At 42.3% G+C, this 27143-nt stretch overlaps 1 protein-coding gene across 12 annotated transcripts in view; it reads right to left on the bottom strand.

Annotated features, from left to right (window-relative positions):
- Positions 1-27143, bottom strand: part of LOC112252708 (CUGBP Elav-like family member 2) — a 67001-nt gene that overhangs the window by 13999 nt on the left and 25859 nt on the right. For all 12 annotated transcript variants that reach the window (XM_024424190.2, XM_024424194.2, XM_024424193.2 and 9 more), the window contains exons 2-5: positions 21925-22124; positions 11334-11416; positions 5060-5108; positions 4172-4306 (exon numbers count right to left, since the gene is read on the bottom strand). In XM_024424190.2, coding sequence (XP_024279958.1) covers positions 4172-4306; positions 5060-5108; positions 11334-11416; positions 21925-22124 — 467 coding nt within the window. The remainder of the gene's footprint in view (positions 1-4171; positions 4307-5059; positions 5109-11333; positions 11417-21924; positions 22125-27143) is intronic.

Here is a 27143-nt window from a genome sequence, read left to right as displayed (position 1 = left end):
CTAGTTGGGGATGTGATTACTGGGTGGATGAGACAGTAATTGAGATAACTACAGAAAACACACACTCCTCTCACACAACACACACACTAAATGGCTATTATGGCAATTTTCTAGTAAAAAGAGAAATATTCATTTTAAAATGACATAGCAACACATGCTACAACTATGATGACAGAGACTACAGGGTGAACCGCTGCACTGTCAGTTGACCTCTGTATATTCTTCTATTACTTAGGGATGGGCATTTTGACTGTTCGAGTACACGCATGATTTCTTTCTGTACTTGAGTACACTAATATATATATTTTTTAACACCGGAAAGAAATGTGCGCATTTATCTATAAGCTTATGTAAAAAGTGCGTGACAATGCCTAATTTATAACCATTACAGAGAACAAACCATAATTGTCCCTTATAAATACACTATATATGGAAAGTATGTGGACACCCCTTCAAATGAGTTGATTCAGCTATTTCAGCCACCCGTTGCTGAAAGTTGTAGAAAAATCGGGCACACAGCCATGCAATCTCCATAGACAAACATTGGCCGTAGAATGGCCTTACTGAATAGCTCAGTGACTTTCAACATGGCACGGTCATAGGATGCCACCTTTCCAACAAGTCAGTTTGTTAAACGTTTTACCCTGGTAGAGCTGGCCCGGTCAACTGTAAGTGCTGTTATTGTGAAGTGGAAATGTCTAGGAGCAACAGCGGTTCAGCCGCAAAGTGGTAGGCCACACAAGCTCACAGAATGGGAATTCCGAGTGCTGAAATGCGTAGCGTATAAAAATCTGACCTCGGTTGCAACACCCACCACGAGTTCCAAACTGCTTCTGAAAGCAACTTCAGCTGTTCGTCGGGAGCTTCATGAAATGGGTTTCCATGGCCAACCAGCCACACAAAAAAGCCCTAAAATCCCCATGTGCAATGCCAAGCGTCGGTTGGAGAGGTTTAAAGCTTGCCGCCATTGGACTCTGGAGCAGGGGAATGCGTTCACTGGAGTGATGAATCACGCTTCACCATCTGGCAGTCCAACAGACAAATCTGGGTTTGGCAGGTGCCAGGAGAACACTACCTGCCCCAATGCATAGTGCCAACTGTAAAGTTTGGTGGAGGAGGAATAATGGTCTGGGGCTGATTTTCATGGTTTGAGCTATGCCCCTTAGTACCAGTGAAGGGAAATCTTAACGCTACAGCATACAATGACATTCTAGACAATTCTGTGCTTCCAACTTTGAGGCAACAGTTTGGGGAAGGCCGTTTCCCAACAGAAATGATTTGTCGAGATCAGTATGGAAGAACTTGACTGGCCTGCACAGAGCCCTGACCTCAACCCCATCGAACACCTTTGGGATGAATTGGAACACAGATTGCAAACTAGGCCTATTCACCCAACATCATTGCCCGACCTCACTAATGCTCGTGGCTGAATGGAAGCAAGTCCCCGCAGCAAATGTTCCAACATCTAGTGGAAAGCCTTCCCAGAAGAGTGGAGGATGTTATAGCAGCAAAGGGGGTACCCACCCCATATTAATGCCCATAATTTAGAATGAGATGTTTGACGAGCAGGTGTCCACATACCTTTGATCATGTAGTGTATATTCAGTCAATAAAAAAGCAAGTGACATTTCAGGCAAATTTATTGAAATCATAATATCAACTGGTTAGATATAACACAATCTCCAAAAAGGCAGTAACCTTAGCAGTGGTGCGAGCTTGTAGAAGCTTGTGGCTGTGTAATGGCATAGCCTTGCTTTGTTCATTTAGCAGACAAGACGCTCTTATTTCCAGAGCCCTTACCACAGTCAATTGGTATTTTATAGTAAAAAATAATAATAACAGACTAAAAACATTTTTTTCCAAATGGAAAAAGTTGTAATAGTGACTATTTGAAATGGGGCTCAATTTGGCGAGTAGAAAGACCATTTTTTTCAGGGTTACAAAACAAAAATGGTCTTCTTTTCGATATACAGATGTTCAATTTAGTTTATTCTGCCTGTTCTTTGGAAATGTCTAAATGGATTAACAATTCCACGTTGAACACTGCATGGTGATGAATTAAGGCCATGACATCGGTTTGGTGAGAAGGCCGAGCCTTAATGATTCTGATGATTCTGATATGCTCTCTGTCTTTATCAAACTAATGCCTTTTGTGTTTTCACAGTGTGGAACCTGTCTATGTTTAGAGGGGTTATAGCCTGGGCCAGGGTTATTCAACGCTTACCCTACGAGGTCTGTAGCACGCTGGTTTTCTGTTCTACCTGAATTAAATTGCACCCACCTGGTGTTACAGGTCTAAAAATCCGTCCCTGATTAGAGGGGAACAATGAAAAAAAAAACACAGTGGAACCTGGCATCGAGATCCAGTGTGGAGTTTGAGAGGCCTAGGCTAACCAATTCTAAATGGCACAAGCAGTTCGCAAAGTAGCCTAAGTGGAAAATAGACAGGACACAATTTTTCCTAAACTGCAGCAACGGTTGTTGGAACACATTTTCCTACTTCAATCTACCAGTCCATTTGAATTTGTGATAAAACTGTCATCATTTGGTAAGAAATGTAGCTTTTGTATCCCATCAGTTAGATCCGTTTTTATAGGCATTTACTTCTGTAGGCCTAACAGGAACTTGTGAGTGCGCTCAGCATGCGTATGTGTAGGGAGCGGTCGGAACGCAATTGAGTGAATGAGACACAGGGGGAAAGGACATTTAGGGAGAAGAACTGTGTGATCCTTAAGGCTTGGTTTCTTTTTTGTTGTGCCCCGCAAATGCACAAGTTCAAAATGGAACACTTCGAGTCAAAGCAAATTAACGTCGTCTTTAAGACAACATAAAAAATTTAAAATTTGGGACAAAATTTCACTTGTACGAGCTGCTACAAAGCACATCCACCAAATAGTTTTACAGTATTTTTTCCCCCCTCTGGTTAAAGATCGAGCTTCGTACTCGATAACTTATGCCCACCCATACTATTATTGCATTTGTCGGTCTCACTTGCTTTTATGGCGTCTTATGCGGCACAGATAGAAGTTGATGCAGGCAGAGGTGGAGCAGTGGAATAATTCCATCCTTTGTGGAGCACGGTGGGGGCGGTGCAGTACTGATTGTGCGTGTCCTGTGTTGCCTGCCAGCTGAGGCCGGCCTAGAACACCAGCAGCCATAGGGTTGCCATGGCGATGGCTGGGACTATTGTTACAGGCGGAGTTGAGAGCTGCGAGTGTTGATGCACCCCCTCCCTCTGCTGCAGAGATGTAGGAGGTGGTGAGTGTGTCACGGGGAGAGTCATATCGGGGTGGATTGGGGGGGGCAAGAGAGAGCGAAGAGGGGGCGAACTTTGGGTGAATAGGATATGACTATCGGGGCAGGGTGGGAAGGGTGGAAATAAAAAGGTTTGGGAGCAGTGTAGTAAGGGAGGCACTAGGCAAGTCTGTGTTCTTTTATCGGCGGGTGTAGTCGAGGACTACTCTAGTGGTGAATTTCAAATCAAAAGCGAGCTCCTATTCCCTACCCACTACTGTGGTCTGAGAAGATTGGATAGGTGGAAGCAATATAGCGACATTTAAAGAGGAAGCCACTACCATAAATACCATATATCTGGGCCTCCCGAGTGGCGCAGCAGTCTATGGCGCAGCGCACAATTGGCCCAGCGTCATCCGGGTTAGGGGAGGGTTTTGGCCATGGGGGCTTTACTTGGCTTATCGTGCTCAAGCGACTCCTTGTGACGGGCTGGGTGTCTGCAGGCTCAGTGTTTCCTCCGACACATTGGTGCGGCTGGCTTCCGGGTTAAGCGGGTGGGTGTTAAGGAGCGCGGTTTGCCCGGTCATGTTGTTTGCCCGGTCGTGACTCGACCGTCGCCTCCCGAGCCCGTTGGGTAGTTGCAGCAATGACACAAGATCAAAATTGGGGAGATGAAGAGGTTAAAATACTAAAAATATATATCTAACAAATCTCATCATATATACAGGATGGCCTAGGGTGCGTTTTATCTAAAAATGACTTTCAGTACATTTGACATACATTTCTGGTATGTGCATTATGATCCCTGTAGGAATTGAACCCAAGACCTTTGCTTTGGTTCCTAGTGCCACGCCCTTACAAACCGATCCACTAACACAGGACCACTTAGTATAACGGGAGCGTGGAGCGGAGTGACATGGCGTTACCCACAACCCACCTCTGCTCAGACCGTCAGGCCCTCTGAGAATTCGGCATTCCTCTATCTGTCCAAAAGCAGAGAACATCATTCGGACCTCGTTCTCGCCGTATTTCTTTGTCACCATTCCAATGAAGAGCTTTCGGTCTTCCACCGCTGAAATGGAGAAAGAGAGGAAAGAATGAGTGACAGCAAAACAGCGAAAGCAAAATGGGCTATGCAACCTTCCACCTCTCTTTTTGCTAGTTCAGTCTCTCCTTGCAACCCTCTCACTCAATGTGTCAGCTCACCCTTTTTCATTCTCTAAATCTCTATCTTACTGCTTCATCTCTCCCTCCTCCCCAATCTCTTTTTCTTCAGACGGATGACTGCTTTATCTTCCCCTTATCCTCCCACCAGATCCCTCTGTACCCGCCTTCCTCTCGCTCCTCTCACCCCCCCCCCTTCATAAAGCTCCTTTAAATCCTAGTAACCCCTGAAATACTCCCAAGAAATACTGAATTTACAGCACAGAGCACCGTTTCGGCAGTCTCGTCCCAGATCTGTTTGTTCCATAACAGCCGTTGTCATGCCTTGGCAGCACATACAGACGAGTCCATTTGGGCCACCGTGTGGGAACTAAAATATAGAGACAGTCTCCTTTTTATTTCCTTTCTCAATCTTGATTCTTCTTGGTGCAATTTCCTCACGTCCTCAGGGACTTCATGGTAGCGGTGTTCTGTTCTCAGGTTGTGACCCAAATGGCACCCTATCTAGCCCACTACTTTTGACTACAGCCCTGGTCAGAATTCGTGCACGATATAAGGTGCCATTTGGGACGCAACCCTTCCCTGTAACCGGCCAGCCGCTATGTTTTGTTTATACACATTTTAGCCTGTGTCACATCGTATCTGCAATGATGTCACTCACCGTTTGTTTTCTCACTGTCAGCGGGTTTCATCTGGATGGGATGATGCATCTGGAAGGAGGAGAACACGGAAGAAACATGTTAAACATCAACCTATCATCAGGCCAGGTGCTTGGCTGTTTTTTGGTTCTCTCTTGCTCCCTTGCCCTTTAGCAATGTTTTAAACATTTCGTTCACTCCTAGCCTCCTCTCCTTGACTGATCTGAAAGAACTGACAAGGTGAAAGCCACCCTAGTAATGAGCCCGACTCCATATTGTTTTCACCTGTCAAGTCTCACCTGTCAAGTTACCTTTTCCAATCAGTGCAGATGAAGGAAAGGAGGTGAGGGTGGATTTTTAGACTAGAATTGCTCTCTTGCTCGTTATTACACTTCTTCCTCCACCTCATCCCCCTCTGTCAGCATCTTTCCCATTCGCTCGCCCCATCTCAGATTCGATTATCCCTCACACTATAGTGAGCTATAGAAAAGGATATGTCCACTAGTATTTGGGCTCAAATTCTCTCCCCTTTCTTTGGGTTGGGCCAGAGCAGTAGTCATATGATCGCAGTTATTGATTCTCCCCATCATCATCCTTTCACGATCTATTTAAGTCCCCCCCCCCTCCCAGTGGACTGATCCATTGTGGAGGCTGTGGGGATGGCACAGTCCATCAGTCTAAGACATGTGCTACAGAAATTGTATATGATTATATTATGTAAGAACAATGTTGCAACAAATAAAAAATTATATATTTTTTATTAACAAATGAGCTTTCTCCCGTGCTGGATATTGGTCGCTGTCCACGGTTCTGAAACGCATCAGTGCGCTGTTGAATTGGTGCCTTTTCCTAGACCATGCAGCTATGTGCATAATAGAGCAAAGTTAACCCGCATATTGGTGTTGAGAACAATGAGGTGAAGGCAACAGATTTAGGAGACGAGAAAACAGCCCTTGGCTTAATTGTCTAAGAAAAGTGAGGTTGGAAACCAACTTAATTACATCTAATCAATAGCCTAACTGTTAAATGTGCCTGGCTTTATAAATCATCCATTTATATCTACAGAAATAAGACAGATCCTGCTTCTGTTGCCTGTTTGAGTGTTTAACAGCTTACTGATTCCGTGAGCGCCAAGCCTCACGCAACAATATCACAAATTCGGCAGCTTTTTAATATTTGCTATGGTGTAATAAAGGCCTTACTTTATGATATTTATAATAATAATAATAACAACAACAATGACCCTCCTTTTTCCTTGATCTCATTGTTAATATTGGCGTTATTATAATCATTAATAGGGTTAGTATAGCAGCCTTGTATAACCACCATCGAGCTGTAGGCCTAAGAGCACATCCTAAATACTGTAATTACTTACAGTAGCTTGTATGAGCATTGAAATAGGCTACGGTATCAATCATTTATTTGTTCATGTCATTACACAGAATACAAAAATCGGTCATGATGTGAAATGCAATCACGCATTTTAGTTTTAAAATAAAATAAAGCGACCATTGAATAATTAGCATAAACCGTTCCATTTCGGAAATTGCATTCACGACTCCATGAGACCGTTTTTAGTCTTTGCTGTAATAAAAGCTTTACAAAAAAACAACGTTACACTCTGGTACGCTTGTAATTGATTTAGTGTTGTTTACAATGTATTTCTGACCGTCTGGAACAATGTAATCTAACAGCACCTGTTTGGCACCTAGAACATGCACGCAGCGCTTACTCCATACTTTTATTTACAGTATTTTCTACAACTAGTCAAAATTATTCCAGACATCAGACTTCCCCTTTACCTCCCGCGCACCCAGTAAACATTCCCCCGGTTTGAATTGATTTGTCACGTCCTCTGCATCCATTTTGTTGTCATGTGTTACAGTGTTCAGAGTTTGTTATAACCAATTTATTGATGTGCTGTAGGTCAGGCCCTATTGGTCACTTGCATGCGAAGCATACATGTGTCACGTATAGAGAGCAAGCGTCGATGGGATAGGGAATGATTTTCCTAAACAAATGAGGGATTTCACCAACATAACTTTTCAGTCAGAAATGGCTGTAATTATGTTGCAGCTTCAGCAACACTGACAGCGCTATACACATTGTTGATGTGTGATGGTCCCTGCAGCAGGGAGGAGAGACACACAATGGGTGCTAGTCAAACAGTCACTAAGTGACTTTTGTATAATATATATATATATATATATATATTTTTTTTTTTTACAATGCAGCAAGTCTAAGCCAGGGGCCACAATCAAATCAATTGCGGTCGGACTCCCTCTAGTCATTTATATGTCTTAATTATTTAATCAAACAGTTAGCTTAAAGCATCAGACAAGCTCCGTGCATATAGTTGATTTGATTAAAAACACATAGGACAGATTTTCACCTTGTCAGCTTGGGGGATCCAATCTTGCAACCTTACAGTTAACTTGTCCAACGCAATAACGACCTGCCTCTCTCTCGTTGCACTCCACAAGGAGACTGCCTGTTACGTGAATGCAGTAAGCCAAGGTAAGTTGCTAGCTAGCATTAAACTTATCTTATAAAAATCAATCAATCATAATCACTAGTTAACTACACATGGTTGATGATATTACTAGATATTATCTAGCGTGTCCTGCGTTGCATATAATCTGACTGAGCATTGAGCATTGAGCTGTTTATGACTTCAAGCCTATCAACTCCCGAGATTAGGCTGGTGTAACCGAAGTGAAATGGCTGGCTAGTTAGCGCGCGCTAATAGCGTTTCAAACGTCACTCGCTCTGAGCCTTGGGGTGGTTGTTCCCCTTGCTCTGCATGGGTAACGCTGCTTCGATGTGGTGGCTGTTGTCGTTGTGTTGCTGGTTCGATCCCAGGGAGGAGCGAGGAGAGGGACAGAAGCTATACTGTTACACTGGCAATACTAAAGTGCCTATAAGAACATCCAATAGTCAAAGGTTAATGAAATACAAATGGTATAGAGGGAAATAGTCCTATAATAACTACAACCTAAAACTTCTTATCTGGGAATATTGAAGACTCATGTTAAAAGGAACCACCAGCTTTCACATGTTCTCATGTTCTGAGCAAGGAACTGAAATGTTAGCTTTCTTACATAGCACATATTGCATTTTTACTTTCTTCTCCAACACTTTGTTTTTGCATTATTTAAACCAAATTGAACATGTTTCATTATTTACTTGAGGCTAAACTTATTTTATTGATGTATTATATTAAAGTTAAAATAAGTGTTCATTCAGTATTGTTGTAATTGTCATTATTACAAGTACATTTTAAAAAAAAAAAAAAATATATATATATATATATATTTTTTTAAATTTATTTATTAGTATTTTTTTTTTTAATCGGCCGATTAAATCGGTACCGGCTTTTTTTTTGGGGTCTTCCAATAATCGGTATCGGCGTTGAAAAATCATAATCGGTCAACCTCTAGTTCAGTTATCAAACCAATAATTAGCGGGCCGGGATTAGTTTAAAATCGCGCAGGAAGAAAAGAGGTAGCGCCGGTTATAAGAGGCGTATTCTTTATCCCGTTTGAGCTAGAGACAAAACGGTGTCTTTGTTGCCTGTCGCGGCGCTGTTTTCTTCCCTGGCACTGCTGCGTGACAACAAACTTGCAAACGCCTATAGTCAGACTGGCCTGTGCCCTTGGTTTATGAATGATGAAATGACATACAATGTATCAGCTTTACTCGCTCTTCGTGCTGCTCCAATTTAGCAAATGTAACAGAAGACTGATCAGGGTCTCTATCCCCACTCGCCATCACAGCTAAATTACTTTTTTTTTTAAACCGATGGAGGAATAGATGTGCAGGAAGAGCGGACGGAGAGAAGCAGGTGAGTGAGGACACACGTGATATGCGCATGAAAGTGAAGTGGACATTGGACCGGCGCATAGCATACAAGAGACTAATTGCAGTTGCATAAGCAACTGACTTTCTAAATATTTACTGTTTATGAAGTCACCTGCGGGTGCTTTAGATCGGTAGGGCCAAAAAAGTTGGTAGTATCATACGGAACGGTACTATGGTATTCTAATAATGTTGGTGCCATGATGTTTTGGTAGCACGTTATTAACATTGAAAGTCAATAGATATAAAAAATATTTAAATAAATAAAAAGAGTTCTTAACAGGGCCAAAAGTAGTGCACTATATAGGGAATAGGGTGCCATTTGGGGGGCAAACAATGTCCACTGGTCTTTAAAGTTGTCATTTTTCACTTAGGAATGGAATGCTAGCCATACCGTCCAGCATTGCTAACATGTTCCAGAAATGAGGGGCCATATCTGAGCAACAGCTTGAGCTTCAACAAGAAGTTGGCAGAGAATCCAGTCCATCTGCAAATGACATATTTCCACCTGCGATTTATTTCCCCTGGCTCTTCCACTAGATCCCTTAATACGCTGAGGAAGAAGTGGATCTGAAGAGCTAATCTTTTGGATTAGATATCTACACCTGCCATATTGACACAAAGAAGCCAGAAAGGGAATAAGACAAATATGGAGTGAAGTGGCTAGATTTTAAGCAAGGGGAATTAGGATATGAGCAGAGGGCAAGATTTCAAGTTAAATTTATTTGTCATGTGTAAAGACTAGATATTTTACTCACTTCTTGCCATTTCTATAAAAACAAAAACTGGGGAGGCTGGCTGTATGTAATGGTGTTATTATTCAAGAGAAGGGGACCAAGAGAAATAGACAGGTGAAATAAATATATCATGGAAGTTGCTTGGCTTCAAGTTTATTTACCAGGTGTTATGATGACATGATAACATGGGAAATCTTGCTCCCTCATTTGAGTGCTCACGATAAAAACAAAAACAGGAGAGGCAGTTATGAAATGTGTTGTTTTTCAGAGAGTAGGGAACTAAAAGAAATAGACAGATGGCCCTCTCGGTATGGGGACTGGCGTCACTTGCCAAGGAGAGGAAGGCTCAGGAGGAGGGAGTCCGTGCGACAGACCTACCTGGGTTCAAATACTATTTAAAAAAAGAATTCAAATACTTATTGTATTGGATTTAGCCTGCCTGGAGGGCCAGATAGGCGAGGATCCGGGATGTGCACTTGTGACTTTTCTATTGGTTCCACTGCAATAGGCAAACTCAACCATGCAGAGATCAAGTATTTGAAATGATTTCAAATAGTATTTGAACCCATGTTTGGCAACCGAAAGGGACGCAAGCTTTTCCACCAACGAGCCGTCGGACTTCAGTCAATGCCAGGAGCAGCATGACTGGCTGTGGTAGGGTTCGGGAGCAGCTGTCAAAATACATACACTTGATTTGAAAATGCGTTAACTGATTAATGACACCAAATACAGTGCTATTTATACTCTGTTTGTACAGTATGTGTTCTCTAGTCGCACTTCGATCTTCACGCTACTGACAATTTCAGGGTTGGGGTAAATTATTTTTCAATTCAGGACTCAAATGGAATTCACCCCAACCCTGAATGGTATAATTAGTACAGGTCTCCCTTTGCTTATCACACAGGTACAAATTCTTCAACACTTAGTCATTCTCCTCATTATTGGAAACTGAAAAAGTCAGCCGAGTGGAGTTATTGATTTAATTGAAGACTGAGGTAGTTTAGAATTGATTTAATTGAAGACTGAGGTAGTTTAGTATTGATTTAATTGATTGGAAGCAGATAAAGTAACATAGGGGACAGGGGAGGCAGATTTACGAAGCTTTAACAAGCAATTGCACTTGTTCCAGTTGACGGAGCTTTAATCTCTATCAGATAAATCAGGTTAGAATTAAGACTCCCTCTGTTTCTCTATACAGCTGTCGCCCTGTTTTCTCTTTCCTTCTCACACTCCCTCCATCGCTCTCAGCAGATTCCATTGTTAGGAGCAATATTCTTCAAACACTTTCCTTTTGTATTCCTTTTTAAATATTAAATGTAGTTTTGCATCTATGATTCACGAGGACAAGCACAATGAATAATTTGTTCCACTTTATGACTGGGTAGCTGTGTGTGTGATTCAGTGAGTTGGCTAGCTGGGCTCCCCTCGTGCAAAGCACCCTTTACCTGACTCTCCGTGTTTGGGTCTTGGTGTGCACACGACTGTGTGGTTATTACTTCATCAGAAGAGGGAGCAAGGTTCAGGTCAGTTCTTGTGGATGGGAATGGCATGGCAGTGCCTATACGGTGTGTGTGGGCTGTGGCTATAGTGAGCTCATTAGGTTACATCCATCCAAGTGCAGTCCACAGCAGCAACACAGGGGAGCAATGAGGGGCTAAAGGCAGCACGTACACAAACACACACACACTTGCTGCTTACTCACCCCTGTTAAGGTCTTTATGTTGTGCAATGCATTCTGGGCCTCCAGGGCGGCTTTCCTGGTATAAAACGTTACAAAACAGCATCCTGCAGAGAGAGAAGGGGGGGGAAATGTTTTGAATTTAATAACAGAACAATCAGAATAACGCAACATTAAACACAAGTGCTGTTTCAAGACAAGGAATGGAATCACTATTAACTGTTGTACATACAGTACACATACTGCACAGCATGCTAGGTGCCTATACAGCACACGCACAGAATTTGCAGTGAGAGTAGGCTATGGGCAAGATAAGGAGATGGGCTGATGGATCAGGGTCATAGTTGACACTCATGACTGTACAGTACTGCCACAGAGAGCAGAGCAGGAGACCAAGAGGCTATCTGTCTGTCAGGGTCACTGAGGTGTGGCAGAGAAAGGCTACAGTGAGGCTATGAGTAGCAGGCAGCCACTGTACTGACAAAAGTATTGAATGGTTCTCTGTTACATAAGTGTGCATACACACATAGGCAATACATCCACAGACACGATAAGAATGGGAGAGGGAAGGAGAGAGCAAGCAAGCAATAGAACAAGAGAGGGCGATGTGGAGGGGTAAGAGAGGAGACAAAAAAAGAAGAAAAAAAATACTCTCATCCTTCAGTCCCAGCAGACCGCCAGTGGCGTTCCAGCCTGTCAGTTTCTCTAGGCTGGCAGAGAACACAAAACACACACAGAAGTGGAGAGCGAGCGAGCGAGCGAGCGAGCACACACACACACAGGGAAGTAGAGTACTGCAGCGTCTCTGACCTACATAGTGTTGTATTGCTGCTGCTTACTGTAGAACTCCCTCTCAGGCTGTGCCGTGCCGTGTCGTGCGTGTGAGTTATAATGCTACTGTGGAGTGGAGTGGAGCTCCCCCTCTCTCTCAAGCCTCAACTGGGAGCTGCGATATGGTAATATGCATCGAGCTGCTCCGTTCTCATCTCTAAGAGGCTGCTTCAGTGTTTCCCCTATATTTATTTAGCAGCGGTGGCATATGAAGATAAGTTTTATATACAGAACCAGTCAAAAGTCTGGACACCTACTCATTCCAGGATTTTTCTTGGTTTTTACTATTTTCTACATTGTAGAATAATAGTGAGACATCGAATCTATGAAATACCACATATATGGAATCATGTAGTAACCAACAAACTGCTACACAAATCAAAATATGTATTATATTTGAGATTCTTCAAAGTAGCCACAGCTTTGCACACTCTTGCAATTCTCTCAACCAGCTTCATGAGGTAGTCACATGGAATGCATTTTCAATTAACAGGTGTTCCTTGTTAAAAGTTAATTTGTGGAATGTCTTTCCTTCTTAATGCATTTGAGCCAATAAGTTGTGTTGTGACATGTTAGGGTTGGTATACAGAAGATAGTCCTATTTGGTAAAAGACCAAGTCCATATTATGGCAAGAACAGCTCAAATAAGCAAAGAGAAAGGACAGTCCATCATTACTTTAAGATATGAAGGTCAGTCAACACAGAAAATTTCAAGAAGTGCATCAAGCGCTATGATGAAACTGGCTCTCATGAGGACCGCCTCTGGAAGACCCAGAGTTACTTCTGCTGCACTGGAAGTTCATTAAAGTTACCAGCCACAGAAATTGCAGCCCAAATAAATGCTTCACAGAGTTCAAGTAACAGACACTTCAACATCAACTGTTCAGAGGAGACTGTGTGAATCAGGCCTTCATGGTCGAATTGCTGCAAAGAAACCACTACTAAAGGACACCAATAAGAAGGGCCAAGAAACATGGCCAATTGACATTAGACCGGTAGAGTGTGCAAAGCGGTCAAGGCAAAGGATGACTATTTGAAGAATCTCAAATATTTAACACCTTTTGGTTACTGCATGATTCCATGTGTTATTTCATTGTAGAATAATAGTGGACATCAGCTATGTAGAAAATAGTAAAAATAAAGATAAACCCTGAAACGAGTAGGTGCTCTAAAACTTTTGACCGGTAGTGTGTGAGTGTGTGTCTGTATATACACTACCGTTCAAAAGTTTAGGGTCAGTTAGACATTTCCTTGTTTTTTAAAGAAAAGGAACATTTTTGTTCATTAACATCAAATTGATCAGAAATACAGTGTAGACATTGTTAATGTTGTGAATGACTATTTTAGCTGGAAACGGCTGATTTTTAACGGAATATCTACATAGGCGTACAGAGGCCCATTATCAGCAAACATCACTCCTGTGTTCCAATGGCACGTTGTTAGCTACTTTGAGAACTAACAATTGCCCAAATTAAAAACTAGACAGGGAGAATCAAAAATTCCATAAATTAAATGGCATGGGGCTCCCATTGATTTCGTTATAATGGTTGAGTCACTGAGATGGCAAAATACATGGCAAAATGTGTAGAATTGCAGCTACATTTTGTCATGGGCCACCCCCCACGCTAACTTTGCCACCACTGCAGAGTTGCACCACCTTTCCTCTCTGTGTCGCTCTCTCTCCCTCTCCGCTGTTCAGTGCTACCCCCTAGCACTCTGCTGACGCTAAATAAACCATGAATCTTTCTCGCTCTTTCACCGTCTTCCCTCCGCTCTCTCACTGTGCTTCCCCTCCCTGCTGCATAGAGGCTAAATAATCCATAGGGCTAAGAGCTAAGCATGATGGTTATCGTGTATTTATACCCTGCAGTCAGATACCCTGGCATCATCATGACCTAAAAAAAACAACGCTACAAATTTGACCATTCTCAAAATAGATAGGGGCGAGAACAAACAGACCCAAATTGAAGTGGGGATTTAAAATGGATTGATTCCAACAGAATCAGGAGGACTCATACAAAAGCAAGATGGATGACACAAAGAGGAGGGGGAAACGGCATTGAGGGGTGTATTATCGACTTACACACTGTGCTGTATATTAGGCTTCGGCAGTATATCGTATATACCGTATACCGGGATATTTGGAAATAGCCAAAGGGGGGTTTTTCAATACATTTTCAAATTGGTAGTTAGTTACTTTTTAAGTAAATACCTGCAGTCAACTTGTGCAATACGTAAGGGGATAAAGATTGCGTTCTTCATTTTCGCCTGTCAAAATTATTTTACATTATGAAGCTTACCGTAGTTCCCCAGAACAGTGTAGCCAGTAACGTGTTTGTTTGTAAATAGCACAACGGGAGAAAGTGGGAGCAGGTGAGTCCAGCAGTGTATTGTCAGGGTCACGTTTTAGATTCAAGTGTTTTTTTGCTTCAATAGAGTGATCAGGGACATGCAACTAGTTTTCCTTCACAGAAAATACATTAATGAAACACATTCGGCAGAAAATAGCTTCATTTTCATTAGATGACAACAGAAGAGAAAAGCTATTTGGCTGGCAGCAACACAAGTAAACGAGCGTACAATGAAAGAGCAAAGCTATTTGGCTGGCAGCAACACAAGTTAATGAGCGTACAATGAAAGAGCAAAGCCTTCTTGGCAAAAACAATGCATGGCCATCATATTTCTAATGTTTATCATAGAAAAAAATTGTAGCTGGCTACATTTCCTTATGTTTTGCTTTGGCTGGCTACAGCGAGAAAAGTAGTTACACATCAGTCAGAGAGCCGGAGAAGATGGCTGCCATTTTATGTGCTCTTAACCAACCTTTCTATTTAGTTTTTTTTTCACTTTGTTTGTTACTTATTTTGCACATAATGTTGCTGCTACCATCTCTTATGACCGAAATTAGCTTCTGGAAATCAGAACAGCGATTACTCACCTTGAACTGGACGAAGAATTTCTCTTTAATGAGTGGGACTAAAGGGATTTACTCCTGACAGCCGAACAGGCCCTCATCTTTTCATTCTCTTTCTCCTGCGAATGACAGGGATATCGCGGAAGGAGATCGGGGTGCCTTGTGAGGATCCGCCGACGAGTGGCTAATCTGCCGTTGCCATCGGTACTATTGGCCAACGTACATTCGGATAATAAATTGGACAAACTAAAAGCACGTATATCCTACCAACGGGACACTAAAAACTGAAATATCTTGTTTCACCGAGTCGTGGCTGAACGTGAATAAACATACAGCTGGCGGGTTATACACTGTATCGGCAGGATAGAACAGCAGCTTCTGGTAAGACAAGGGGATGTCTATGTGTATTTGTAAACAGCTGGTGCACGATATCTAAGGAAGTCTCGAAGGTTTTGCTTGCCTGAGGTAGAGAATCTCATGACAAGCTGTAGACCACACTATCTACCTAGAGAATTTCTGTATTTTTCGTAGCTGTCTACATACCATATCTACATACATATTGATGCCGGCACTAAGACTACACTCAATGAGCTGTATATCACCATAAGCAAACAGGGAAACGCTCATCCAGAGGCGGCGCTCCTAGTGGCCGGGGACTTTAATGAAGGGAAATTAAAATCAGTTTTACCAAATTTCTTCCAGCATGTTAAATGTGCAACCAGAAGGGGGAAAAAACAACAACTGTAGACTACCTTTACTTCACACACATAGACACGTACAAAGCTCTCTCTCCCTCGCCCTCCATTTGGCAAATATGGCCATAATTCTATCCTCCTGATTCCTGGTTACAAGCAAAAATTTAAGCAGGAAGCACCAGTGACTAGATCAATAAAAAAAAGTAGTCAGATGAAGCAGATGCTAAACTACAGGACTGTTTTGCTAGCACAGACTGGAATATGTTCTGGGATTCTTCCAATGCCATTGAGGAGTACACCACACCAGTCACTGGCTTCATCAATAAGTGCATCGATGACGCCATCCCCACAGTGACCGTACGTACATACTAGAGGTCGGCCGATTAAATCGGATTGGCCGATTAATTCGGGCCGATTTTCAAGTTTTCATAACAATCGGAAATCGGTATTTTTGGGCACCGGAAAAAAATATGTGTATACCTTTATTTAACTAGGCAAGTCAGTTAAGAACACATTCTTATTTTCAATGACGGCCTAGGAACAGTGGGTTAACTGCATCGTTCAGGGGCAGAACGACAGATTTTCACCTTGTCAGCTCGGGGGATTCAATCTTGCAACCTTACAGTTAACTAGTCCAACGCAATAACGACCTGCCTCTCTCTCTCGTTGCACTCCAGGAGACTGCCTGTTACGCGAAAGCAGTAAGCCAAGGTAAGTTGCTAGCTAGCATTAAACTTATCTTATAAAAAACAATCATAATCACTAGTTTACTACACATGGTTGATGATATTACTAGATATTATCTAGCGTGTCCTGCGTTGCATATAATCTGAATGAGCATACAAGCATACAAGTATCTAAGTATCTGACTGAGCGGTGGTAGGCACTTTCGTGCGTTTTGCCAGCAGCTTTTCGTTGTGCGTCAAGGCATTGCGCTGTTTATGACTTCAAGCCTATCAACTCCCGAGATTAGGCTGGTGTAACCGAAGTGAAATGGCTAGCTAGTTAGCGAGCGCTAATAGCTTTTCAAACGTCACTTGCTCTGAGCCTTCTAGTAGTTGTTCCCCTTGCTCTGCATGGGTAATGCTGCTTCGATGGTGGCTGTTGTTGTTGTGTTGCTGGTTCGAGCCCAGGGAGGAGCGAGGAGAGGGACGGAAGCTATACTGTTACACTGGCAATACTAAAGTGCCTATAAGAATATCCAATTGTCAAAGGTTAATGAAATACAAATGGCATAGAGGGAAATAGTCCTATAATTCCTATAATAACGTTTTACCTGGGAATATTGAAGACTCAAGCTTTCATATGTTCTCATGTTCTGAGCAAGGAACTGAAACGTTAAATTTCTTACATAGCACATATTGCACTTTTACTTTCTTCTCTAATACTTTGTTTTTGCATTATTTAAACCAAATTGAACATGTTTCATTATTTACTTGAGGCTACATTGATTTTATTGATGTATTATATTAAGTTAAAATAAGTGTTCATTCAGTATTGTTGTAATTGTCATTATTACAAATAAATGTATAAAAAATAAAATAATAATAAATAAACACATTTAAAAAAAATCTGGCATCGGCTTTTTGGGTCATCCAATAATCGGTATCGGCGTTGAAAAATCCTAACTCGGTCGACCTCTAGTACATACCCCAATCAGAAGCCATGGTTTACAGGCAACACCCGCACTGGGATAAAGGGTAGAGCCGCCACTTTTAATTAAGGAGCAGGACACGAACCCGGAAGCTTATAAGAAATCCTGCTATGCCCTCTGACAAACCATCAAACAGGCAAACCGTCAATACAGGACTAAGATCGAAACGTACTACACCAGCTCCGACGCTCGTATGATGTGTCAAGACTTGCAAACTATTACAGACTACAAAAGGGAAGCACAGCCGAGAGCTGCCCAGTGACACAACGAGCTAAATTATTTCTATGCTTGCTTTGAGGCAAGTAACACTGAAACGTGCATGAAAGAACCAGCTGTTCCAGACGACATTCCATAAGCAAAGAGCGTAACAGGAAAAGGCAGCCATACCCAACTCTCTGGAGATCGCATGGGCCTCAGGTGTAATCCATGCTTGAGACCTGGTTTTAGGAATTCTAATTCTAATGTTGATGAGTGATGATAAATAAGGTAGATTATTCAGACATGCTTTGTAGACAAACACGAGAGCATGTTGTTCTTGTCTCATGGACAGCAAAGTCCAACCCACATGTTGATATAAAAACAGTGGTGAGTTATGTAGCTAGCACCCGTAATAAACCTAAGTGCGCAATGATAAGTAGCATCCAGCGGTTTACGTGTGGATGCCGTAGCATGCGGGTAGATAATATCCGCATAATCTATAACAGACATAAAAGTAGCTTGCATAATTTGTCTTCTATTTGTAGAGGACAAACATGTCCTGTTTCTATGGAGGAAGCATAGCTTGATTTTTACCTTGACTAACCGGTGCACATTGACTCTGTACCGGTACCCCCTGTATATAGCCTCACTATTGTTATTTTACTGCTGCTATTGGTTACTTTTATCTCTTATTTAGATTATTTTTTTAAGGTATTTTACTTAAAACTGCATTGTTGATTGAGTAAGCATTTCACTGTAAGGGCTGTTGTATTCGGCGAATGTGACAAATGAAAATGGATTTTTTTTTTTAAATTTCACCTTTATTTAACCAGGTAGGCCAGTTGAGAACAAGTTCTCATTTGCAACTGCGACCTGGCCAAGATAAAGCATAGCAGTGTGAGCAGACAACAGAGTTACACATGGAATAAACAATTAACAAGTCAATAACACAGTAGAAAACAAAGGGGGGAGTCTATATACAATGTGTGCAAAAGGCATGAGGAGGTAGGCGAATAATTACAATTTTGCAGATTAACACTGGAGTGATAAATGATCAGATGGTCATGTACAGGTAGAGATATTGGTGTGCAAAAGAGCAAGTAAATAAATAAAAACAGTATGGGGATGAGGTAGGTGAAAATGGGTGGGCTATTTACCAATAGACTATGTACAGCAGCATCGATCGGTTAGCTGCTCAGATAGCTGATGTTTGAAGTTGGTGAGGGAGATAAAAGTCTCCAACTTCAGCGATTTTTGCAATTCGTTCCAGTCACAGGCAGCAGAGTACTGGAACGAAAGGCGGCCAAATGAGGTGTTGGCTTTAGGGATGATCAGTGAGATACACCTGCTGGAGCGCGTGCTACGGATGGGTGTTGCCATCGTGACCAGTGAACTGAGATAAGGCGGAGCTTTACCTAGCATGGACTTGTAGATGACCTGGAGCCAGTGGGTCTGGCGACGAATATGTAATGAGGGCCAGCCGACTAGAGCATACAGGTCGCAGTGGTGGGTGGTATAAGGTGCTTTAGTGACAAAACGGATGGCACTGTGATAGACTGCATCCAGTTTGCTGAGTAGAGTGTTGGAAGCCATTTTGTAGATGACATCGCCGAAGTCGAGGATCGGAAGGATAGTCAGTTTTACTAGGGTAAGCTTGGCGGCGTGAGTGAAGGAAGCTTTGTTGCGGAATAGAAAGCCGACTCTTGATTTGATTTTCGATTGGAGATGTTTGATATGAGTCTGGAAGGAGAGTTTGCAGTCTAGCCAGACACCTAGGTACTTATAGATGTCCACATATTCAAGGTCGGAACCATCCAGGGTGGTGATGCTAGTCGGGCATGCGGGTGCGGGCAGCGATCGGTTGAAAAGCATGCATTTGGTTTTACTAGCGTTTAAGAGCAGTTGGAGGCCACGGAAGGAGTGTTGTATGGCATTGAAGCTTGTTTGGAGGTTAGATAGCACAGTGTCCAATGACGGGCCGAAAGTATATAGAATGGTGTCGTCTGCGTAGAGGTGGATCAGGGAATCGCCCGCAGCAAGAGCAACATCATTGATATATACAGAGAAAAGAGTCGGCCCGAGAATTGAACCCTGTGGCACCCCATAGAGACTGCCAGAGGACCGGACAGCATGCCCTCCGATTTGACACACTGAACTCTGTCTGCAAAGTAATTGGTGAACCAGGCAAGGCGGTCATCCGAAAAACCGAGGCTACTGAGTCTGCCGATAAGAATATGGTGATTGACAGAGTCGAAAGCCTTGGCAAGGTCAATGAAGACGGCTGCACAGTACTGTCTTTTATCGATGGCGGTTATGATATCGTTTAGTACCTTGAGTGTTGCTGAGGTGCTGAGGTGCACCCGTGACCGGCTCGGAAACCAGTCTGCTGATACGATTGCCCATTAGTCTGATGCGGAACAGAAATTACAATAAGAAACATTTTACATCTGAATTAACTTAACCCCTAAGTTTAACTTGCTAGTTATCTAAGTAAGTGGCTAAATCAATAAGGAGACGGGGCATCATATAGTGTTAGTTTTCTGCTGTGTTTGAGAAGTCACAGCCCTTTGGATGAGTTATTTCTAGAGCTGCCACCACCTTGATTTTCTTGTGTTTTTCCTCCTCTCCATTGTCAGTCTGTCTTCTCCTCTACACTCTTCTTTGAGCAGAGCAGGCAGGTCCGTTGCTCTAGCGACTCCAGACTCCACACAGACACAGCGTGTAGCCTACACATGCTGCTCCAGAGCCAGTACTGTTCTTCCTTCACAGAAGCATGCGTCAAAACTTTGTTCATTTACACAATGTCTCTCATTCAAATTTGCTTGTAAATGTCCAAACTCGCCAAAAATGACATTCGGTAGCAACTACACACACCTTTATGAGCTGGATTGCCTGTCTTTAAAATTAATTTATTTTCATTGGCGCTTGTTAGCATACTTAGCTAGCAGCCTACATTGAAATTAGCTATCACTTGTGCTAATTTTGTTATCATTCAGGTAAACACTACACAATTGGCTTGTTTTTGAGGTTTTTGGCATTGCCTTGTGTACTAAGCCGGTAGTACGGTATATCCCGTATGAGAGAAGGACAGTATGGTGATATGAAAATGTGGATACCGCCTCAACCCTACTCTATATTAAACAGCACTCAGGAGACACTGGTCTAAGTACACAGAAGACTGTTTTTGACAGACGCCTGGGTATACATGTACTTACAAGTTTATACAGAGGTCTAATAAGCAGATGAATTCTCATTTCAATGGGGGGTAGGGGTGGTTCAATTTCAATGCAGTCTCTTGCTTAGAACAGTGCAGTGTAATATCACCACAGCTCATAGGTACAAAGTTGGGAACATACCTGAGCAAATTCCAATGACAACTCTCCAGCCTGCAACTGTGAGATTAGGCCTAGCTCCCCCCTCCATTCATCCCTTCCTCCCTCCCTCCCAGCTCTGAGCACTGGCAGTAACAGATAGACCAGACAAAGTACCAACATCAAAGAGAGGGTTCCACAATCCACATCAAAACCACCAGTTGAGAGGATTAAGGCTTTCAAACCTTATTGAATCCCTCACATCAGGTTTGAGACAGTGAATTAAATAATGGGAATACGCCTGGCCGCCATAAAACATATTTTCACTTCACATCAAAGACCATATTTACATGTGGTTAATTCCAGAGGGCTGGGCACTTTCAGTGGCATGCACTCGCACCCCACACAGTCGCAGAAGCTTTCAGAACTGCAGGCTTCTACTTGGCCGTCTCGGCTAATTGCGAGCCTAAACAGAACCGCTCGACTCGAGCACTCAAAAGGTGAGTGTGTCGATGGACGTCTTAATGGAAAATTGCAGGCAAATAAAACTCCTTCCTCCCGTCTTTCCCTTGCTCACTCACTTCTTTACACATCTCTTAACCACCCGAGGAAATAAAATATGTTTTCCATAATGGACAGGAGTAAGAAGGGTTGCTATTTGGTATAACCCTGAAAACATAACAGAAATTTCTATTATGTTCAAAGTAATAGACTCAGGAATATAGCGCGCACACACAAACAGCCTACTACGCCTGTTAACACCGACATTGAGTGACAGCACTGTGTGTGTGTGTGTGTGGTGAGCCACATGCTGTGTGTTGTATTGAAGTGACCTCTTGGCTATTCTTTATTGCTGTCATAAAGCAAAGTGAGTTTGCATGAGCGTGTGAGTTATGACAGCCCCTACACCTCTGTTTCCATCTTCTCTTTGGCTTCTAGGGCCTAGGCTATTGTAATGTTATTTCTGCTGCTATAGAAAGGGCTTTATTAAAGACATTTAAAATTGATTTACCTTTGCTTTGGGGGGGTGTGGCAGTGCGATCTCGGAGGATGTTGATCTGGTGCACGGCCCCGTAGGGCTCAAACAGCTCCTTGAGCTCGGTTTCCGTCCAGGAGCGGGGGATCTGGCCAACGAACATCTTGATGGAGTCATGGTCAGGGGTATCCAGGTTCTCCATAGAACCATTCATCCTGCTGCTGTTGCTGCCGTTGCTGTGGGGGAGAGGTGGAGAGGGAAGAAGGATTTAGTACAATATTTTGTTTAGGATCATTTAGTACCAGGGCCTACCATCTTATTGCTAGCTTTTTGGTGGCGCAGCTGGCTAAGGTGTTTCAAGAGGGCGGTCACGTGTGTTTGCAAAGACAGAGGACGCAAGAAACAGTTTCAGTGCGAGCAGGTGAGCAAGGAAGCTATACTGTTGAGCAGCAGAGTGTTGGCAGTTACACGTACAAAAAAAAAAACTCTGGTTGCACCATGGTATTGGTAGAAAATGTTCTAACATGGCACTAACATCTCCTAGCGATGGGCTAGTTTTTCACAAAAACCTGTACCATAGAACTACCATAGAACACAACTGTAGCCAATCTTGGCTGACGGATGACACACTGTTCTGCAATGAAGCCTCAACAGCTTTCTCTAGGGTAATACCATGGTGTAGCCCAAGGACAGCTATAGTTTTCATTCTCCTCTGGGTACATTGACTTCAATACAAAACCTAGGAGGCTCATGGTTCTCAAACCCTTCCATAGACTTACAGTAATTATGACAACTTCCAGAGGATGTCCTCGAACTTATCAGAGCTCTTGCAGCATGAACTAGTCCACCCAATCAAAAAGAAATCTGAGAATGAATTTAGAACAGCTGGGTGAATTGAATTTGAATACCTTATCCAATATGCTTTAAAATAAAGAAAGAAAAATGGTCCTCCCTAATCTTAAAATGGCACCAACTGCCACTGGTATATACCGTATACCGGGGTATTTGGAAATAGCCGCGGGATGGTTTTTCAATACCGTTGAAATTATTTAACATTTTTAAATACATTTTTTATATTTGTAGTTACTTTTTAAATAAATATCTGCAGTCAACTTGTACAATATGTTAGGAGATAAAGCAGATAGCGTTTTTCACATTATGAAGCTTACAATAGTTCCCAGGAACAGTGTAGCCAGTCACGTGTGTGTTTGTAAATAGCACAACGGGAGAAAGTGGGAGCAGGTGAGTCCAGCAGTGTATTGTCAGGGTCATGTTTTAGATTTAAAAGTCAAGTGTTTTTTTGCTTCAATAGAGTGATCAGGGACATGCAACTAGTTTTTTCTTCGCCGAAAATACATTAATGCAACACATTCGACAGAAAACAGTTTCATTTTCATCAGATGACAACAGATGAGCAAAGCTATTTGGCTGGTAGCAACACAAGTAAACGAGCGTATAATGAAAGAGCAAAGCCTTCTTGGCAAAAACAATGCATGGCCATCATATTTCTAATGTTTATCATAGAAAGAATATAGCCAGCTACATTCCTTATGTTTTGCTTCGAAGAACATCTTGCATTTTACCTGAGAAATGTAGGCTGGCTACACCGAAAAGTACAGGCGAAAAGTCAGAGCGCTGTCTGATGATAGAATGCCCACTTGTGATTTTTCAGAGTGGAGAAGTGTAACAGAAGCACAAAATTAGATTAATTTTTTTCTGCCGAGCAGAAATATTAAGAAACATTTTAGATCTGCGTTTACAAAACGCAGCAAGATATTTCTTAAGTGCTTTATCTTTATTTTCTGCGTGAAAAACACCAAAAACTATATTCGGTTGCTCATACCTTTACATGTATAATTTTATGAGCTGTGTCGCCTGTCTTTGCAATTTGTATATTTTGTTTGCACTTGTTAGCATATTTAGCTAGCAGCCTCCATGAACATTCACTATTACTTGTGCTAATTTTGTTAGCAGTCTGGTCTGGTAATAGATGACCAATGGGCTTTTTAGATTTTTTTGGGAGCCCTCGTGTACTAAGCTAGTATTACCATAAATCCCAGCATGCGAGAAGGATGGTATGACGATGAAACTCTGGATACCGGCCAACCCCCATTTGTATCATTGAATCAAGGCTAAATGTACTAGTGTTTGTAAAAGTGTCCGGTTTTCAGTCAGTGTGAATTGAGTTAGGTCATTGGCTCCTCCCAAAAATTGGAGTTGATTAGTACCAGGTGTATTAATGTGAGTGGGAGAGAGGCAGTGGCTAGTTAGACAAGGATGAGATGCGTTTGTATTGTTTCAACAGTAGTCAGGGATTTTTTGCAATTGTGATCCTTGGGCAGGCTGCCAAAATGTTTTTTTTTTTGGGTCCCCCAAAGTACAAACAGCGTAAAAAACTAAATTTTTTAGGATGAAATATATATATATATTTTAAAGTCACCGCCAAGATGGGGTCCAATAAAATTCTCAAACAAGCCGGCAGTGCTCATTGCCACGCCCACCACCCAAGCCCATTTTTGATCCAGAATAAGCCCCGGTTGTGTACGTTTAATCCATGTTTTAGCCTTTCAGGGGATTCTTTTTGTACCTGATGAGTCTTTTTTTTGTATTTCATTCACCAGCCAACAAACAATGCAATAGTACTTTGACTACCGCTGTTTTAAAACAAACAATTTAGAGAGACAGTAACACAAGAGCCACACATACAGCTCTCTCTCTACCCCTCAGTGGGTCAGCACCATGCTGCATGGCCAGGCCCTGAGAGGGGATCAGCATTCTCAGGGTGATTTAAGTTAGGGCCAGCCTTAAAGGGACTGATGGAGTGTCCGCAGGCCAGACCACTGAGGCCAGGCAACGTACCACAAAGTCTACCACACAGACCATCAGAAGCCTCAGACGCCCACTGAGCCAGAAAAGCAAATATGCAGCAGGCCAGACCAGGCAGGCAGCATAGCGTAAGTATCACACTGTGCCCACTGCCTAGACCACTACACACTAGAAGTCTCTGTCAGCACATGCCCACACTGAGGCTGAAGGGGCAGCCTCTTACAAGCGCTGACCATACATACACCCCCCCCATACATAAGTGATTTCAATGGGTCTTTCTCCATTCTGATTAATTGTTCTATACTGTTCAAACTTCAAACCCCCCAAAAAATGTCTACACTTTCATAAATCTCTGCATTTCCTGCACTCATTTGAGATCCTTTATACACTGTCAAGTACGGCTGCACGATATGGGCAAAAACAAATCTAGGCCATATTTTTTAACCAAATGTTGCAATTGTGATTTAGAGCAAAACATTTGGATAAACTGTTGGAATCATGGAAATAGAATGATTATTCAAATTCTATATAAGAGTGGGCACTTTGAATACAGTGTTGTTTGACAACGAATGTAAATGCCACGGAGGAGTTATTTTGACAGGGTAGGAAAAAGGGGAATACCTAGTCAGTTGTACAACTGAATGCATTCAACTGAATCAGAGAGGTGCGGAGGAGGGCTGCCTTAAAATCGACATCCACGTCATCGTTGCCTGGGGAACAGTGGGTTAACTGCCTTGCTCAGGGGCAGAACAACATATTTTTTACCTTGTCAGCTCAGGGATTCGATCCAGCAACTTTTACTGGCCCAACGCTCTACCCACTAAGCTACCTGCCACCCCAAAGTGTTGGTCAGTGTTTCCAGGGTACCCTATAATCTTTGGCTACATTAAATGTTTTCTCTTTAGGTACTTCATGTAGCCAACATACTCATGCTTCATCTATTCCTCTTTGATTTAGAATATACTGTTGCACAAACAACATGCTGATTTAGGTCTACACCATAATTGGTATGAGGCTGTATAGCTAGCTACGTTTGCTCCGACTAGGTACATTTATTAGCTAGCTAGCGATTAGCATTAGCAGCTAACGCGATTTAGCCACAACTTGCTAAGAAAAGACAAAACTAGCGGGTTGCAGATAAGAAAAACAAATAGTGTAATAATAGAACACTTGTGGATTTATATTAACTTCTTGGATATAGGGGGCGCTCTTTTAATCTATGGATAAAAAACGTTCCCGTTTTAAACAAGATATTTTGTCACGAAAAGATGCTCGACTATGCATATAATTGACAGCTTTGGAAAGAAAACACTGACGTTACCAAAACTGCAAAGATATTGTCTGTGAGTGCCACAGAACTAATGCTACAGGTGAAACCAAGATGAAATTTCATACAGGAAGTGCCCCAGATTTTGAATGCGCTGTGTTCCAATGTCTCCTTATATGGCTGTGTAAGGGTCACGAATGAGCTTAGACTTTCTGTCGTTTCCCCAAGGTGTCGACAGCATTGTGACGTATTTGTAGGCATATCATTGGAAGATTGACCTTAAGAGACTACATCTACCAGGTGGCCGCTTGGTGTCCTCCGTTGCAATTATTGCGTAATCTCCAGCTGCGTGTATTATTCGTTTGCTTCGAGGAGAAACACAGCTGCCACGAATGATTTATCATCGAATAGATATGTGAAAAACACCTTGAGGATTGATTCTAAACAACGTTTGCCAAGTTTCGGTCGATATTATGGAGTTAATTTGGTAAAAGGTTTGGCGTTGTAGAGACTGCATTTTCTGATTTTTTTCTTAGCCAAACGTGATGAACAAAACGGAGCGATTTCTCCTCCACAAATAAGCTTTTTGGAAAAAATGAACATTTGCTATCTAACTGAGAGTCTCCTCATTGAAAACATCCGAAGTTCTTCAAAGGTAAATTATTTTATTTGAATGCTTTTCTTGTTTTTGTGAAAATGTTGCCTGCTGAATGCTAGGCTTAATGCTATGCTAGCTATCAATACTCTTACACAAATGCTTGTGTAGCTATGGTTAAAAAGCATATTTTGAAAATCTGAGATGAGAGTGTTGTTAACAAAAGGCTAAGCTTGTGAGTGAATATATTTCTTTCATTTCATTTGCGATTTTCATGAATAGTTAACGTTGCGTTATGGTAATGCGCTTGAGGCTATAATTACACTCCCGGATACGGGATTGCTCGATGCTAGAGGTTAAGAAGCAAAGCGGGAAAAAGCATTGTCGTCGTCAATATTGTTGCATGATCATGTAGACTGAACGCAAGTGTATCATGGTCGAGCAACAACAAACACGATCCTTGAGTGACAGGGGGCGTGGCTAGGTCTGTCTGGAAAGTGGCATGGAGAGAGATGACTGAAGTAGTGGAGAAAACTATGAAAATGTACGTTAGAGTTCGACAGATTA

The sequence above is a fragment of the Oncorhynchus tshawytscha genome, linkage group LG06 (assembly GCF_018296145.1).
Source record: "Oncorhynchus tshawytscha isolate Ot180627B linkage group LG06, Otsh_v2.0, whole genome shotgun sequence".
NCBI lineage: Eukaryota > Metazoa > Chordata > Actinopteri > Salmoniformes > Salmonidae > Oncorhynchus > Oncorhynchus tshawytscha.
The sequence above is the reverse complement of the archived record's forward strand: the minus strand, read 5'-3'. Positions and strand labels throughout refer to the sequence as shown.